The sequence below is a fragment of the Triticum dicoccoides genome, chromosome 1A (assembly GCF_002162155.2).
Source record: "Triticum dicoccoides isolate Atlit2015 ecotype Zavitan chromosome 1A, WEW_v2.0, whole genome shotgun sequence".
In the NCBI taxonomy this organism is placed as follows: domain Eukaryota; kingdom Viridiplantae; phylum Streptophyta; class Magnoliopsida; order Poales; family Poaceae; genus Triticum; species Triticum dicoccoides.
This window is the reverse complement of record NC_041380.1, coordinates 590505448-590523970: the sequence shown is the minus strand read 5'-3', so window position 1 is coordinate 590523970 and position 18523 is coordinate 590505448. Positions and strand designations below refer to the sequence as shown.

General features: G+C 45.6%; 1 protein-coding gene and 1 pseudogene across 2 annotated transcripts; one reads left to right on the top strand and one right to left on the bottom strand.

Moving 5' to 3' along the window:
* The first annotated feature begins 6794 nt into the window (after positions 1–6794).
* LOC119293481 (polygalacturonase At1g48100-like) lies at positions 6795–10918 on the top strand. Of its 2 annotated transcripts, XM_037571958.1 has the most exons (7): positions 6795–7815; positions 8681–8812; positions 9140–9322; positions 9413–9457; positions 9558–9765; positions 9958–10148; positions 10235–10918. In XM_037571958.1, exons 1-7 carry the CDS (start codon positions 7441–7443, stop codon positions 10631–10633), a joined length of 1533 nt encoding a protein of 510 aa, XP_037427855.1. In that variant the 5' UTR covers positions 6795–7440; the 3' UTR covers positions 10634–10918. The 2 variants fall into 2 exon arrangements, with proteins under 2 accessions (XP_037427855.1, XP_037427850.1); XM_037571953.1 differs by having other exon boundaries at positions 9140–9457.
* Positions 10919–11929: 1011 nt separating this feature from the next.
* LOC119293510 lies at positions 11930–14796 on the bottom strand (annotated as a pseudogene).
* Positions 14797–18523: the final 3727 nt, after the last annotated feature.

Sequence of the window (18523 nt, the reverse complement as noted above, 5' to 3'; positions counted from 1 at the left end):
GCACATAGGTCTACCTCAGTTTATTTATACAACCTCATAGTAACACTCAAAAGACAACATAAGGAACTGAAATATCATACAACGTATAATTGTCATAAAACTACATGATGAATAAATATCAGTTGAATGAAAACATAAAACCCCTTTTCAAATGTTTCAAATAAAGTAGTAAACACACAACTTTGTGCTTTCATAGGTAGTTATATAAGGTATTCCTTGTAAAAAAGCAAAATGACATGTTAATTTCTTAAGTTGTAAATAAGTACTGTTAAGCGGAACATGTAGAGTCACTGTCAGTTCCAAGTTTCTTTGATCTTTCATTGTTACTACTTACTAATGGTAAGAAAACTCTCATCCATTAGCAAATTAGAAAACCACTCTTGGATTGATCACCCATTTTATTACATATTTTGTTGACAACAATCATATATCAAAAGCACTGGTCAATTAATTTCATGGAAACCGGCAATATCAGTACTAGCTTTACAGGTTGATAGACCAAAGTATTAGGAGGGATAGAGAAGGATTGGTGAAATTGTTGTTGTATTGCTTGAACCTCATGGGCATATATATAGGAGTACAATGATCAACTTGGAGTACAAGACAAGGGAGTAACAAATTTTAATCTACCTCATTTTTCCTAATAATCAATATACTCAACACAAAGTAAAAGGAGTATGTTTATTTGCCTTGCACCATTAATTTAGCAATATCGGTAATTCCATCAGGACCAACACCATGTAGTTATCTGAATCAAAATCATCTGGATAAAACTCAGCCAGTTTCAGTAAGCTCCTCACATTATAGACAACACATAATTCTTCTCCTAATCTCAATCTTACTTTATTAGAACTTTTTATGTATTCTGGAATTCCCTTCGGATTAGTCGTAATATGACAATTAATTTAAAGCAGATTCTACCTGAATAAAAGGCTATGTGGGACTAGGAGTAGCACATCATTTGTTTGCTTGCCTATAAGGGTAGCCTTGAAGTATATACATTATTATCTTTATCTTGATATAATGACCGTCCTTTTTGCAAAATGTTGTTTCATACTAGTTCAAGGTTCGACCAAAAAAGAGATCATATAATTAAGGTTGGATAAGACTTGTACAAGCGGAGCAGGATATGCTACCGCGTGCAGTAATATTTTGAATAGCAATTGTCGGCTTGCCGCTGCCGGTTGCCAGCGTGAGGACGGTGAGAGATAACACAAATATTTTCTATGCCGGCTTGCCGCTGCTGTATGTCAGCGTGAGGGCGATGAAGGAGACAAGAGTATTCAGATTTATTTTCCATTCGCAGGAATAGATTTATTTGCTTCTGTCCATTGCGGCGGTGAAGCAACTCAATCTGAGGATTATGCGTCTAGCCAGCTGTGAGCTACTAAATTAATTTATTTTATTTGGGCTTGCACACTTGCACTGAATATATGGACTAAAAGGCTTTTTGTCTAATGCAGCCAGGCAGTCAATGGGTTCAACTATGATTTTTTATTGGGTTCAGGCATCAAGTACTTGTAAAGCGCTACGTTATCTGCACCCAATGCTTCTATGCTAGCTACGCCTCTGCGTGGGATTGACCGATCAGCTCGCGGGCAAGGTTGATCCTTTCCGTTCCCGTCCGTTACTGTAAGTCTGTAACCCATTGCATGTCCATCGATCGACGGTTGGCGGCTCGCTGGCGGTTGGCGCCGGGGAATCGATCGGCTTGCCGCCGTCCCCGTTGCTGATCCATTCATCCATCAGTTCCGGCCCGTCTCCCGTCCATCTGTGACCGTAACCCACTGTCATGTGACCGCGTCGCGGCACTGCTCGGGAAGGAGCATCATCCTATCTAGAGTACTATACGTGCGTGTTAGAGCAATTCCAATGCACGATCCATTTCTTTCTTCCGTGCGTGTCCGTTTGAATCAGAATAGACACAAAAATCAGTTCAACGCGTCGGCTCAAACAGACGCGTGCCCGCTTTTCGTCCGCTGAGCGACTAATCCTAGCCCAAATTTAGGCCTCATTTGCGTCGGCGCGGACGCGCGCAAGCCCGCATACTCCCCTCCTCCTCCCTGGCCCGCCAGTCGGTGGCACATAGGCGATTCTCTTCCTCCCTACGACAGCAAGCCTCCGGCCGTCCACCCCGTCGTCGTCGCCGCCCAGTTCCGGTGCCCCCACCAGTAGCCCACACCCACATACCTCCCCCGTAGCACGCCACCTTCCCACGTCGCCACCACCACCGCCTCGTCGTCGGGCCACCGCAGCTTCCCCCATACGTGGGAGCGAGCACCACCTCGGCCCCTCGCACCCCCGGCCAGCTCCTTCGACAACGGCGGCACGCTCGTCTGACGCCGTCATGCTCGCCGGATACCACCAGGTCAGCTACCTGGTCCAGGGGAGGCGCGCATGTCTTCGCCGACCTGCTTCTTCGACGGCATCCGTGAGCTGTTCGATGGTTTTCTCACAAGGTATAAATAGACTCCACCGCCGAGTTCTTTTTCCACAATTTTCTTTGCGACTCGGATGATTCTCCATCCGACGATGAGGATATGGTGTCTGCTGTGTTGGTCGTCCACGACCACCTTAGTAGGAAGAAACCGTTGTTTCGGGCCTCGATCTCGAGGCACACTCCGGTGTTGAATCGCAACCGAGAGAGTGGCCATTTTCTTCTTGGGAAGGATTACTTCGAGGCACCCAACCCGCTCTTCAAACATCACCAATTCCGGCGCCGTTTCCGTATGGCTAGACACGTTTTCAGCCGTATTCGAGATGGAGTGGTCGGGTACGATAAGTATTTCGAGTGCAAGGAGGATGCCCCTGGAAAGATGGGCGTCTCCTCTTATCAGAAATGCACTGCAGCTATCCGGATGCTTGCATATGGAGTTCTCAGTGATCTCATTGATGAGTACGTTCATATGAGCGAGTCAACGTGCCTAGACTCATGTACAAGTTCTGCAAGGCTGTGAGTGTAGTGTTTGCCCTGAGTACTTCAGAGAGAAAAATGCTGAAGATACAACCCGCTTGTTGGCGATGAATACCACTAGGGGCTTCCTGAAGATGCTTGGTAGTATAGACTGTGTGCACTGAACTGCCCTTCTGCTTGGCAGGGGCAGTATAGAGGCCATGTCAAGGCTTGCACTATCATACTTGAGGCCGTGGCCTCACAAGATCTCTAGATCTGTCACTCTTTCTTTGGCATGGCTGGATCGTACAATGATATCAACGTGCTTCAATGCTCTTCGATGTTTGCAAGGCTTGCCGAAGGCAACTTGCCGCCAGTGAATGTTAACATCAACGACCACAACTACAACAAAGGTTACTACCTAACTGATGGTATCTATCCTCGGTGGACTACTATTGTCAAGACATACAATCTCCAACCCTGTAGGAGAGAAGAGGAGGAGATTTGCACAAGAGCAAAAGAGTGCTAGGAAGAATGTGGAGCGTGCCTTTGGTGTTCTACAATCTCGATGGGGAAACCATTCGGTATTTTGTTAGAATTTGGAGCACCAAGAAGTTGTGGGAGGTGATGACTGCTTGTGTGATCATGCACAATATGATCGTAGAGGATGAGCACCCGAAACGTATCTACTATCTACGACCGAGGGTTTCAGTTTCAGGGTGACAATGTTGTGCCTGAGCAATGAGGAGCGGCAACGTTTGCATAGTTCATTCAATTTTATCATCAAATGCGTGACTGAGAAACTCACATTCAGCTGCAAGATGATTTGGTTGAGCATACGTGGGCTCACGATGACAACTTAACAGATGCATCTTTTTTAATCATGAATGCTCCCTTCTGAAATCATGAATGCGGTAGCCAAATCTTTGGTTGCCAGTGGAATTGCAAAATTGACGTGGAGATTCTAGATGAACTTCTTGATGGGAAAGGTGATGAACGTCCTGCATTTAGGAACCCCTGCGTACCTCTGGCGGAACCAAACGGAGGAATTGAATGCCGCGAGGGATATGGCATGATCATTGCCCAGGTAGGTCGGTATCCTGAAGCACAGCGGCAGTGATGAGATTCATGGGTCATTCCCCACACAGGAAGGAAGCATGCGCGAAAAAGAATGCGGGTGTGTTTGGTTTGTGCCCAAGGTTGCCCCACCAAAGCATTGGCTTGCCAAAATTTTGGTTGAGGTTTTGGTTGCCCATGATTTGGCCAACATTGGCAAGAAAAATGAACTAGAGTTGACTAGAGTTCATTGGCATGCCAAAAAATTGGCAACCATCCAAACAAAAATCGATCTTTGGGTCATGACCAAAATTTTGGTAAGGTACACTTTGGCCACAATCCAAACACACCCTGCGGATCCACACAAATCAAGTGCCATACCCAACTTGTGGTGACATTAATTTTAAGTCGCTCCAGAGAATGCTCTGACATGACAGCGCAAGCAAAACCAACCGCCAAATAAAACTATCCCCTGCCTGTCTTCTTCCCCGTGCCAAGCACACAGGGACTGCCATCGTCTACCAAGTGCGAGCAGAAGATCGCTACGAAGCTGCGGACACAGAGATGAGTAAAGGTCTTGCCGTCCTGCTCCTCCTCATCTCGCTCGCTCTGAGCTCCGGTGTCGGCCTCTGCGAAGCGAGGAGCCTCAAGCACTGGAGGCAGAACAGGGGCCCCTCCTCCAGCTCCATGTTCAGAAGGAAAGGGAAAGGAAAAGGGGAGAGCGGTGGCTCCCGTTCCCACAGGCACTACGGCAGAGGGCACCAGAGTCCAGCAATGCCAACACCACCACCGAGTCCAGGTGGTGGGAACGGTCATGTGTTTCAAAAAAAGCTTAGTGTTTTTAAAAGTTGTTCATAATTTAAAAAATGTTCATGGTTTTTTTAAATCGTATTTTGCAGAAAGTGTTCATATTTTCAAAAAATGTTTGGAATTTAAAAAAAACGTTTCTGGTTTTCAAAAAAGTATATTTAAAAAACTTTGAGTTTCAAAAATATTTTTCTTTTATAACATTTTTTAAAATAAAAAAATCAAACAAAAAACGTACTACAGTGCCCGTTCACTACAGTATGCTATGTTGCTACAGTGTCCTTGCAAAGTTCACTCCCCACCTTTGGACGAGGATGTCGTACCGTACGGAGGGTGCCGTTCGACCACTGACACGTGGGCCTCCTTAGAACTTGTCCCACATGTCAGTGGCCGAACGACAGGTGTAGTAACCTGTAAGTTTTTTTTTTTCTTTTTTCATAGATTTGTTTACTCGTATCATATTATCTCCTGAACCCGAACCGTTTTGACTATTGGATTTCTCTCATCGAGGTCTTTGCACCAGATCACATGTTAATAGGTTTTGATGAACTTTTTTCATAAAAGAAAAAGAAAAAAAGAAAACCAAAAGACATGCAATCTAAGAATCACATACTTAATATACAACAAATAAATATTAATCTAAAATTTTCACAAAACCCTGCACAGCATGGTAAATTCAAATTACATTTCGAAAATTTGCCGCAAAAAATGATTAAGAGGGAGTGAGGATACGGGATCAAGCCATTGAGATCATAGTTGGGAGTAAAGCATGCCACTGTTGATTAAATGGATTAGTTATGTGAACCTAGAATTATGCATTCACATAATAATTAAGTAACATACATATTAGTGGTGAATCCAAACTCCCTGTTAACGCTTTAACCCTATTGCAGTTTTCCATCGCTTTTCTTCACTCTCTTGTTCTTTATTTTAATTCTACGCACTTTAATTATTGTCAAAACACTCTTGCGGCATTCCCTCCTCCGCACCGCTTTTGCTTCGGACCGCATTTAACTTGCATGTCAATTCCTTTAAACTTCTACAGGAGGCAAATACCATTTCCTAAGCTCTCTGTGAGATCGGTACTCTTAATTCGAAAAGGCTACAACTCAACATTGTGCACTTGCAAAACATCAGGGATCGAACCCTTTGCCTCGTGGATTGGGGTAAAGCACACCCAACATTGAGACAAAAATATATTTTTGTCATTATCTAAGGTTCACATACTTAATACAACATGAGAAAAGGAATTGAAATTTCATTTGGAAATTTTGTCGCAAAATTCTACTTCATGGACAATAAGTGAAATTTAAATTCAAGTTATGTTTGGAATTTCCGTAGCTAAAATGATTGAGCGGGAGAGAGGGTAGAGGATCAAACACCCGACCTCGTGGCTGGGAGTAAAGCATGCATGCTCATCGTTGAGATAAGACGGTTTCTGTGTTACTATTATATATGCCCACATATTTCATATATAAACCGACAAATTCAAATTGTGTTTGGAAATTTTATCCGAAGGTCGTGTCATTTTCCTAGGGACCAGTGGACCTGCAAAAACGACATGGAGATCCTAATGGCCTTCCTTTTTGCATTTATGATTCCTGCGTAGCATTTGTAGAACCAAACCAAGGAATTGAATGCAGCGAGGGATATGCCATGATCATTGCTCGGGTAGGTAGGTACCTGGAGAAGAGCGGCAGTGAAGAGATTCACGGGTCATTTCCCACACAGCACAGGAAGCATGCATGAAAACAATGTGGATCCACACATAGTTAAGCACCATATATACCGAACCGAACTTGTGGTCACATTGTTGCAAGTTCTCCAAAGAATACCCTGACACGCACGATGACAGCAGAAGAGATTAGATTCAATCACCATGCATGCATACTCATTCTGTCTCTGCACTAAACTACTAGTGGCAAACGGGTCGATTAGGTACAAATGATTATTATTTTTAGGAACAGGCACAGGCAGCATCCAACTTTATAATAAATGAATTAATAAAGCCAACAAGGCCGATCACACATACCAAAGTCCGAAGATAAAACAGGGATACAAATTGCGACTCAAAAAACGAGCGCTAAAGTTGCAAGAGATACAGCAAAATGATGAAAAAACAAGAAAGCCCATTTGAAGATATAATTAGCAGGGTGGGGTACAAATGATTGGATGCCACCTTCCTGCCCCGTGACCGTGAGCCATTAGTACAGGTATAAGCTACATTATCGATCTAACATATTTCTTTCTGGATAATGGAGCGCAATTCCTCCACTCCAACCGATTCTCACGGAAAGAACAAAAGCAGCACATCATGAAAAAAAAGAAGCTCTGTGCAGTTGGAAGGTTGCAGTTCATCCATCCATTCATATGCCGTACTTAGCCTTTTTCTTCTATAATAAGTATATGATATGCACGCTCGTGCATATTCGAGAAAAAAATATGCCGCCCACGCATGCACGTGACTCAGGGGGGCACCTACCAGAACCAGAACCCCTTCCATTTATCTCCATTCTCTGTCCCAGCCTCGAACAAGTATCCATGGCGTCTCCATGGAGCTGGCTATTTAAACCCCTCCACTTTCCCTCCCCAGGCTCAAAACCGCATACACAGTCTGGCTGGACACTGCCATCATCTAAGAACAGGATAAGGATACTGGTCGGTACGAAGCTGCAGACGCAGAGATGAGCAAAGGTCTCGCCGTCCTGCTGCTCGTCGTCTCGCTTGCTCTGAGCTCCGGCGTCGGCTTCTGCGACGCGAGGAGTGGCAAGCACTGGAGGCAGAACAGGGGACCCTCCACCACCATGTTCACAAGGAAAGGGAAAGGGAAGAACGGCGGCGGCTCCCCTCCCCACAGCCACAGGCAGTACGGCAAAGGGCACCAGAGTCCTGCAATGCCGGCACCACCTAGTCCAGGTGGTGGTAATGGCCACGCGTCGCCGTCTCCACCACCACCACAAGCACCGCCGTCGCCGCCACCGGAAGCGCCATCGCAGGGCACGGTGTTCAGCGTGGTTGCTTTCGGAGCACGGGGTGACGGAGTTACGGATGATACCCAGGTAACCATCAGCACTGCTCCCAAGTAAAGAACATTTGCACCTGAAAGTACATTTTTCAAGTTAGTATGCTGCAGGGACATGGTTGCCAAAATTAGTCTTTTAAAACAATAATCCCCCGTGATTGCACAATCACATTACTACTTTTTAGTAAGCTGCACATAATGTGCGTATAATGTGTAATCGGGAGCTGGAAGAATATTTCGGCCAGGACAAAAAGTGTGTATAATGCAACAACCTTGATTTGTCTTCATGTTTACATTGTTCTTTTCTCACGTGATTGGGCATATGTCTTTACTCATCATGCTGGATTCTAGTGCTGTATTTAATAACTCTACCAAATTGTAGTACAAGCTTCCTATAGCAATTGCATTCTTGCAAGACATTTCATATTCGCCAGGAAAAATAATATGTGCTGGAAAGGACATAACAACTCAAGTTTTGCGGTTCCCTAAGAATACGACAATCCTCAAATTTGGTAGAGTTATTGGTTCTTTTTGTCGGTTCTCGGTTGTTTTCTTGTTTTTTAAAGAGAATTGAGAAACTTAAACACCATATTAGATTATACTATGGGTTCTCACTGAGGAATTACCCTAATTTTTCAATCAACGCAAACTTAGAATCTTCTAGGTAAATATGCTTTTTTTTCCTTATATATTTTCTTTTAGGGCAAAAGAGTTATGTCTTGCACCCATGTACTGATCACAATAGCATAGCAGTGTTCAGTAAACAGTTAATGCAATGGACTGCACTTGAAATCTGAGCTATACAGTTGGTATCACCATGCATGCTATGATATGATGACACACTGCAGTATCCTTTCCTTTCCCGACAAAGGTTGAACTTGATTACTATCTATATATTGCAGGCTTTTGAAGCAGCATGGGCAGCAGCATGCAAGGTGGAGGCATCGACGGTTCTTGTACCACCTGAACTCGAGTTCCTTGTTGGCCCAATCTCATTTTCGGGCCCTAACTGCAAGCCTAACACTATATTCCAGGTAACATTACTCCTAATCCCAAAGCATATATACACACCAGAAATAAGTCTTCCATTACTTAAAGGAAGTCGGCAACTATGTACACTATGCACCAGAGCATTCTCGACAGACATGGTTGTTGTTTGATGCTCTTTGCACGCTTACCAAAGTATAGATAGACATTCAACTCAACCAAAATATTCTGTTTGGAGGTTGTAACTGAAACTCTGAAGCTGTACAATATGCCCTATCCAGATTCCTTGGCTACATTCCAATCGGCATGCTAGTTATGCAACAACAAACTAAATAAGCAGTGTTGGTTTTAAATGCCGTGTTTTCATTTTGTAGCTGGATGGAACCATTTCGGCTAAAATTGGCGCGAGAGCGTGGGGCTCCGGTTTGCTTCAATGGCTCGAGTTCACGAAACTAAACGGGATATCAATTCAAGGCAGTGGTGTCATAAATGGTCAGGGTAAAGAATGGTGGACCTATTCAGATTCAGATGATGATGATGATGATGATATGGACTCAGTAAGGCCTGACCATCTAACAGCTTCCTTACTTAATAAACCAATCAAAAGTAGACAAATTTTAATTGCTTACTTTGGATGCTTCCAACAGTACACTGATCAGGAGCTGGAGAAAATGCCACAGATTAAACCCACGGTAAGCATATTATTAAGTCACTATTGCAGAACTTGAATATCTTTGAAGTTGCATATCAGACCAAATTAAGTAGCGAGTGGTTGCGTACTCTGCTATGCAGGCGCTAAGGTTTTATGGCAGTTCCAATGTCAGAGTAACTGGTATCAGCATCATCAACAGCCCGCAGTGCCATCTGAAGTCCGATAGCTGTCAGGGAGTCATGGTTCATAATCTGACCATCTCGTCCCCTGAGAATAGCCCCAACACGGATGGAATACACCTGCAAAACTCCAAGGATGTCAACATTCACCACACTGACCTGGCCTGCGGTAATGTTCCTCACAATTTATTTTTAATTTTTGTTTGCGATGTCACAAAACTTGATTAAGTAGGTAGCTGTTACTTTTGTGTACCACAATAACAATAATTTTATTTCAGGATGTAAATATAGAGGGCAGTAGAATAATTTGTATACAGAACCACGAGAACTTGGCATGAAATATTTACCTTGTGCAATGCAGGTGATGACTGCATCTCCATACAGACAGGCTGCAGCGACGTAAACATACATAATGTGAACTGTGGACCAGGCCATGGGATCAGCATTGGTGACCTAGGAAGGTACAACACCAAGGCATGTGTCTCCAACATCACTGTAAGAGATGTCAACATGTTCAAAACAATGACCGGTGTCAGGATCAAGACTTGGCAGGTAACCATAATGAGACTGCAACTCAGTTCATCCAGCAAGGACCACTATGCATACATATATCCAATCACACTAGGTTATCAATGCAGGGTGGCTCAGGGCTGGTCCAGGGCATAAGGTTCTCCAACATACACATGTCAGAGGTTCAGACGCCCATCATGATAGACCAGTTCTACTGCGACAAAACATCGTGCACGAACCAAAGCTCGGCGGTGGCGGTTTCAGGCGTGCAGTATGAGAACATCCGGGGGACTTTCACGATCAAGCCCGCCCAGTTCGCGTGCAGCGACAGCTCGCCATGCTCGGAGATCACCCTGACCGGCATACAACTGAGACCCCTGATCGTGCCTCAGTACCACACATGCAGCAGCCCCTTCTGCTGGCAGGCCTTTGGGGAGCTGTACACTCCCACCATCCCTCCTATTTCATGCTTGCAGCTCGGCAAGCCAGCCGGGAACCGCGTACTGTCGGACCACGATCAGTGCTGAAACTCCATGGACGATCAGGGGAGCTCTTGTGCCTGGTGTGAATATATATACAGCTCTTGTTAGGATGTGGCTGTCATGGCATCCAACACAATTATTTTTTGGCAGGACGTATATAGGATAGTGATGTATGATGCATGTGTAGGAGATAGCTGAAACACGAGAAGAAACACATTTCAGCTAGATCTGATAATGTAGCGATATCTATATATGCAAAGGCCAGGGGCACTACCACCTTTTTAAAAGAAAAAAAGTCATATCTATATGTCTCCAAGGCTTCTTTAGACAAGTTGGTTGCTATGGAACACTACATAACTACTCCATAAGTAGTAATTTTGTTGGTGATTTGAACAATTATCATGTGGTACCATCGCAAGTTCACAACTGAGTAGTCAGTTGATCACAGACCGAAATGTCTTAAAACAGATTGCAATATCTGTACTCTCAGTATCCTAGTACCATCTTTTAGGCCTCAAAGAGCCAAGCGTACGGTAAACTGGTGTGTCAGAAATGAAAGCTAAAAATTTAGTGCTCTACATTTAATTCATCACATTATAATTGGCTGTGTTGACGTGACTTGACTGCAAAACATAATGTTTTTTGTTGCTGAACTGCAAAGTGTAAACTGCGGGTGATTAAAGAGTTTTAACAGGACGGCGATTACATACCTATCAATCATCTTTCAATACGAGAGCAAAGATGGCGAAGAAGGTAATGGTTACCAACATCTTTGTTTGTATGAATCCTCATGGCCAAGTCTGCCTATTCAAGCATGAACTGCTTTACACCCTTCAGGTTAACCTGGCAGTGTGACAGCTATCAAAGCCACTCCTATCAGCTTGGCACAGCATACTTACTGGAACCTTGCAGGCCCACAACTTTAGCAGCACCTTGGGTCTGGGGAAAACACATTACTCCAGCCAATGAGAGCATGATTCCCACCGGAGAACTAATGCCCGTCAAGGACACGCCTTTCGATTTCACCACATGCCTTTAGATGCTGCCAGCAGCTTAAACCAGATGGCTGCAACTGCAATAGTTGTAGAGTGTAATAAAATGATCAGAAAAAAGAAGTCAAGTTGCAGTGGCAGGCATATAAAAATAAAGGTGTAGTGACCTTACCTCACTCAGAAAATAATGTTCCTTATTGTTCAATGGTGGCTTATATTTTGGTTGCGCATAACTGAGAAGGATTTCGTAAAAAGAAAAACAACGTGTCAAAGGTGTCTTCACATGCTTGCCAAAAAAAATGAGTTCCTTTGCTTGATGAAATAGCATGCTGAAGCAATTCTCTTGTCATTTTGCACAAAACAACGTGTCAGAGTTTATTGCAAAAGATATTAAAAGATTGTGTACAATCAAACAGAAAAAGGTAACAAAGCTGAAATATCTGGTGTTCAGGATCTGCATAATAAAAATTCAGTCCTTTGCGCACTATTACTCATTTCAGATACAAAGAAGCAGATGTATTCTACAATCAAATGACAGAATGCTGCAATATTGGAGGTTTTCTAACTTTTGTTGCCTGCTCGAAGGAATAAGCAATCTCAATAAGCGTCGGCTCTGATCCTTTCAACCCCCCCAAAGCAAATCGCAAAAGGAACGCCGTTCGAAGCATATCCAGCTGGGACGGTTATTGCTGGATAGCCGCCGATGGCAAGCAGGCTATGAGCAGACGCACCAGGTGCGACGATCACGTCCAGTTGATTGGCTCGCATTATCTTCTCAAGGCCTTCCTCGCACAGTTTGTTCAGTTTGGCAATGGCACGCTCCTCAGCAGGACCAATGCCGTTCGTTGCTTCAGATTGCAGAAGGTAACTCTGGCCAAATTCAGCCATCCTTTCCTGTAACAAATGTCTCAAGAGTATCATATTCAAAGTTCATAATAAACCTGGAAATGAGGTGAACATTGAGTAATTACCTCGACAGGGTTTTTGTTGTTGAAGTCAATTATGTCTGATAATGATCTAACAGGTGAGGTAGCCAGTTCAGACAAGTAAGAGTTCAGGGACAGCTTGAACTCAGCTAGCATAAGAGCACGTTCGCCTCTTTGTACCGCATCATTGATGACCTTCATGCTTGGTATCTCAAGATTGTCCACCAAGATGGCCCCCATTTTCCTTTCAGTTTTTTAACAACATGAAGGAGTTAGGAACAGCTAATGTATCTTCAGAAAGAGAAACATCAACAGAAAGCAATAAGCAGATAACAAGTCATAATTCATCCCTTCCTTAATTCAAGTCGTCCTCCGATGTTGATATTGTCATCTAATCCCTCCGTTTCTAAATATAAGTCTTTGTAGAGATTGCACTATGGACTACATACAGAGCAAAATGAGTGAATCTACACTTTAAAATGCATCTATATACATCCATATGTGGTTCATAGTGAAATCTCTACAAAGACTTGTATTTAGGAACGGAGGGAGTACTATTTTGCAATTTTGAAAAATGGCATTTTGGGATGAGGACCCACATGTCTTTCTCACAACCAGTGGCATTTTCAGAACTACAAAACCTTGTAGTGGCATCTGTGCCTTAGCTTGTAACTCTTGCCATCTTAGAAGCTCATACTAATAGTTTCGAGAGTATAATATGTTTCCCTGACGTAGAATAGGATTCAGAGTGTATGGAGTCTCCGAAACAACATTCTGGTGCACCACTCATTAGATGTCTGACTTATCGTAAGCGTCGGTCCATCTTAAAGAGGAGCACCATCTAAATGATCGATATCGAAGAATAACAAATATGTCATCAAACAAGAAGAGTGCTGAGCTACCTCATAGTGTCGAAATGGTCCCTGAACACCTTTTCTTGGATAGAGCCTGGGGCAAACCGGAAGAAGTCCTTCCTGAGAATCCCAACCCTCTTGCCCCTTAGATCATCTATGTTCAAGAATTGCCCATAACCGCCTTTCGGGATATACCGTGATGCCATGCGAGTTGCCTCTGCATCCCGTGCATCATAACCGACCATTGCTTCCAACACATGTACTGCATCTGAAACTGTCCTGCATATTGGCCTGCATCAAGTAAACTATATCACTAAGAAATAACTAAAACCTGCGTCATCAGATAACTCGACACATTGCAACTATCTAATCTAACTGCTGGATTACTCGACATAAGTGGATGCCATGTTTTTGAAAGAAATAAATTCAGTTAAGCAATGCACATTGTGATGCTGATCCAGACAGTAAAATCACACCACTCTCCTTAACTAGGAGTATAATGTAAGCATTTTGTCAGCTTCAGTTTTACCCAATTGTGTCCATCCTTGGAGATATGATGATCACGCCGGCCCGGCTTGTGAGGCCGACCGTGGGCTTGATTCCGACAACGGAGTTGAAGCTGGACGGGCACATGATGGAGCCATCCGTCTCCGTCCCAATCGTCACCGCCACCATGTTCGCCGCCGCGGCAATGGCGGAGCCGCTGCTCGACGCGCACGGGGTCGCTGACGGCACATACGGATTATACGGCACAATGGATTGATTCAGAGTCAGAATTCACCCCTTACTCGAGGAAATCAAGTTGCTGTTCTAGCTTCCTGGCAAGGAGAAGCAAACAAAATAAATGGAGGCGGCAAGAGGGGAAGGGGAGCATCTGCTGCTCACAATGCCCTGGCCGGCGCGGGGGCTCCAGCCGGCGGGGATGCGGGGGCCGCGGAAGTTACACCACTCGCTGAGGCTGGCGGTGCCGAGGACGACCGCGCCGGCGCGCCGGAGCCGCTCGACCACGCCGGCGTCGCGGGCGGGGCGGGACCCGACCAGCGCGAGCGACCCGGCCGTCGCGTTCAGCCTCCCGGATCCGTCGCCGGCCGCCGCGATGTTGTCCTTGATCAGCACGGGGATGCCGTGGAGCGGCGGGAGCGCCGCGCCATCGAGGTCGAGGCGTGCGGCGTCGGCGCGGTCGGCGGCGGCGAGCGCGCCGTCGGCATCGATCTCGACGACGGCGTGGAGGGCCGGGTCGAGGGACGCGATGCGGCGCGGGTAGAGCTCGACGAGGCCGCGGGAGGTGAGCTCGCCGCCGGCGAACGCGCGGTGGATGGACTCGACCGTGGCCTCCTCCAGCACGAAGGCGACGGCCGTGGAGGCCGCGGCCGCCGCGAGGAGCAGCGGCAGCAGGTGGCGCAGGGGAGGCGGCATTGCCAGTGGTGTGCGTAAGGTGGCGATGTGGGAAGACTATAACCGTTGACTTTTCAATCAAATGGTATTCGAACCTCTCGCAGATCCCAGAAATCAAACAGCGGGAGGAGTTGCTACAACGCCCTGCATCGCGGAAGAACCGCAAATTATATCAACGCGGAAGATGTGTTGATTTGCATCGCTTGGAAGCGAATCTCTCTTGATGCTCCGAAGAAAAGTTTGGTTGTTGATCATGCGGATGATGATAATCAGTGGCGGATTCAGGATTGGAACAAGCCCCGGGCTTAATTTTTTTTTCGTGAGATAAAAACTTAACGTTCATCAAGCTATAGCTATCTCAAAAGAATAACTCAAATGTGGCTCAATTGCACCGGAAATTTATAATTTAAACTCAATGCTTAAAGATACAACAAAATACATAAAAATATTACAAAAACTATGAACAATACATGATAAAAAAAGACTACCAAATCAACGGCTTGCTTCATCAGTGTCTTTGATAACTTAATTAACAACACCAAAAATATCTCTTCATCTCTATTGTCAACATTCATATTCAAATACAATTGCTAGCACTCTCATGTATCTCTGAATCTCTCCATTACCAATTCTGCAGTGCAGCCGACAGACAAGTTCAGTAGTTTCTAGGGAGGCCGGAGCAGAGCTGGCGAGCAGAGCCGGTGAGTGGTGGAGCGGGCGAGCGGCGGGGGGACCTGGGAGGCTAGGACCGCCGAGGAGCGCCGGGACGGAGGGAAGTTTTCAGCGGTGGCGGGCAGCGGTGGCCTGGCGGCTGCGCGAGCAGTTCCTGCACGCACGCGTGTGCCTAGCTCGCTGACTCGCTAGGTCTGGGAGTGCGAAGGTGGAGGCTGCCTTGGGCCCTGGCTGTGTGTTGAGCTAAGCCCCGGGCCCATTCAAAATTATACCTAGGTTACAACTAGAAAAAAACGCCACGCCCCGGGCCTGGGCCCTGGGGGCCTGGGGCCCAGATCCGCCCCTGATGATAATGATGGTGGTGAGGAGATAAGGAGCCCCACTCCTCACTCGACGACCAGATCATATAAGTCGGATGGAAGCAAAAAGTAAAGGGGTCGAAAGCCGGAGACAATGATCTTAAATAAGGATCTGATGTCATTGTCATTGGGAGGAAAGAGTATGCCGAAGTAAAAAAATGGTGAAGTTAAAAGAAATGGAGGAGAGGGGGGAAGCAGAGCGGCGGAAGGTGGTGGCCGAGGAGAGGTTGGGGTGGCCGAGGAGAGAAAGGTTGAACTAGAGGAGGGAAAGGTGGTGGCCGATGAACTGAAGATGGCAGCCGATGAGTTTATGTTCATGGACACAAGTGGCCTCGACCCCAAAGCAAAGGCGTGCATCAAGCTTTGTCACGATGAAATGATTATGAAAAAGCAAATGCTCGCGAGAACACATGATGGGAGGAGGAATGGGAGGTGTCATGGGTGAAATGGGAGGAGCAATGGAAGGAATAGGAGGTGTCATGGATGGAATGGGAGGTGCCTTCGGTGGTGGAATGGGATGAGGAATGGGAGGTGCCATGGACGGTGGAATGGGTGGCTACATGAACATGGTAGGGGGTGCCATGGATGGTGCCTTTGGTGGCAACATGGATGGTGGCTTCGGTGGCAATATGGGTGGCATGGGAGGTGGCTTCTGTGGCAACATTAGTGAAATGGGAGGTGGTTTCGATGGTAACATGAGTGGCATGGGAGGTGCTTCCGTTGGCAACATGAGTGGCATGAGAGGTGGCTTCGATGGCAACATGAGTGACATGGGAGGTGGCTTCAATGGCAACACGAGTGGCATTGGAGGTGCTTCCTGTGGAGGTGGTGGTGTCGTTGCATCAACGCGTGAAAACGTCGACAAAGAAGCCATTGATGATGATGGTGCCAATGTCCACAATGTGACCAGTGACAATGGGGAGAATGAAAATTGAGATGCTATGTTGGATATTAACTTTATGTGCATTTTAATTTGTTGGACCAGAACTTTGATTGATATGATGCACTTTTGTTTGTTGGATTATGAACTATGTTGCTATGGAAGTTGAGTTCATTTTAAATCTGGAAATATTGCTCATTTATACGTCTATGTAATGATTTTGATTCGAAAGAGTGCGCTTGTAGTCTGCCGCGCGGTTGTCGGCCGTTTTACATTTTCAAATATGCATCGTTTGTTGGAGCACTAGTTTTACATCATCAAATATACATTATTTATTGGAGTTAGGATTTTTTTATGTATACATCACCTACTTTTACATCTTTAAATATACATCTTCCATTGAAGATGGGAGATGCTCTTAGTGAGGCGCTGATAATGGAACAGACCCAGTTATTTAATTGGGAATTGCCACAATCAAATAGGTTAGCGTATGCAACATCCGTGTCGCTCGCTTCTCCGAAGCAGAGCAATTCACTTTTATGAAAAAGTTAATTTTAAGGCCTGCCATTTGATCAAAAGCTAGCAAGAGGTTTAGGTTCGACGCTTATCCAGGTCGTGTTCCATAAAAAAAAATTATGCCGTCAGAATATTGCAAAGCCGAGAAGCCATCATCCACAAAGTGTAGCACTACTCATGTAATCTAATCGTCCCGCTTAACACGGTCAATCAAGATGGCCAACATGTTAGCAACAATATTGAATAACATTGGGGACATGGGTCGCCGTGGCGTAATCCCTTTTTTCATGGAAGTGATGGCCAACATTATCATTAATTTTGATGGCCACATTACCATCTATAGGGATGAGAGGTAGGCGGGGTGAATATTATTCCATCTATATGGCGCCGTCGCTGGTTCGCCTTCTTAAGCAGGACACAAACACTAAACAAACTCAAAAAAACCCTAAAGCGAAGCATGAACCCTTCCATCGACAAGGGCCGGGATCCACCGCGCTTTCATGGCCCTAAGGCCACAGCATACGAGGCAGATGATCGGCGATGGCGGGAGTCGGGAAACTCTAGACGCGTGAGGGTCGCTGGTGTGGGGGAGGAGAAAAATGTTTCTGTAGTCTCTAGTTAAAAAATTGGTGCTATTAGTCTGATTACATACCTTGTTTTGGACTCTGATTACATACCTTGTTGGAGCTTATGATTGCTTCAAAATAAATTTGTCTTTCAGACATGCACTTCATGAAAGTCTGGAATGCATTCTAGGTAAGTTGGACAGAAAGAATCCTAGTCAGCATGTAATTGCGTATAACTCTTCATACGTTTAGCATTACTGCATGGTGATTTCATTCGTACACCTGTGAAAGATACTCTGTGTCGATGCTCTCTGCTTCTCAGATGCTCACAGCTCCTGGATCATCGCCCTACTTACGGGACCTCGTTGAAATGGTTGCAGCTTTGGGCATGTCCCGCGGCAACCATGACACCCCATACGTATGCTTGGCGCGTAGATGCAGCCGGAGCCCTGACAGCTCCAGGTGGCGAAGAGCCGACATCGAGGTGCCAAACCTTCCCGTCGATGTGGACTCTTGGGGAAGATCAGCCTGTTATCCCTAGAGTAACTTTTATCCGTTGAGCGACGGCCCTTTCACTCGGCACCGTCGGATCACTAAGGCCGACTTTCGTCTCTGCTCGACGGGTGAGTCTTGCAGTCAAGCTCCCTTCTGCCTTTGCACTCGAGGACCAATGTCCGTCTGGCCCGAGGAAACCTTTGCACGCCTCCGTTACCTTTTGGGAGGCCTACGCCCCATAGAAACTGTCGAATCTGAGCTCTTCCAGAGTGGTATCTCA

Coding starts and splice junctions, on each gene's coding strand:
- LOC119293481 (XM_037571953.1), top strand. CDS start 7,441: ATGAGCAAAGGTCTCGCCGTCCTGCTGCTCGTCGTCTCGCTTGCTCTG. Junction 7,816..8,680: donor GAGTTACGGATGATACCCAG/GTAACCATCAGC, acceptor TATATATTGCAG/GCTTTTGAAGCAGCATGGGC. Junction 9,458..9,557: donor TGCCACAGATTAAACCCACG/GTAAGCATATTA, acceptor TCTGCTATGCAG/GCGCTAAGGTTTTATGGCAG.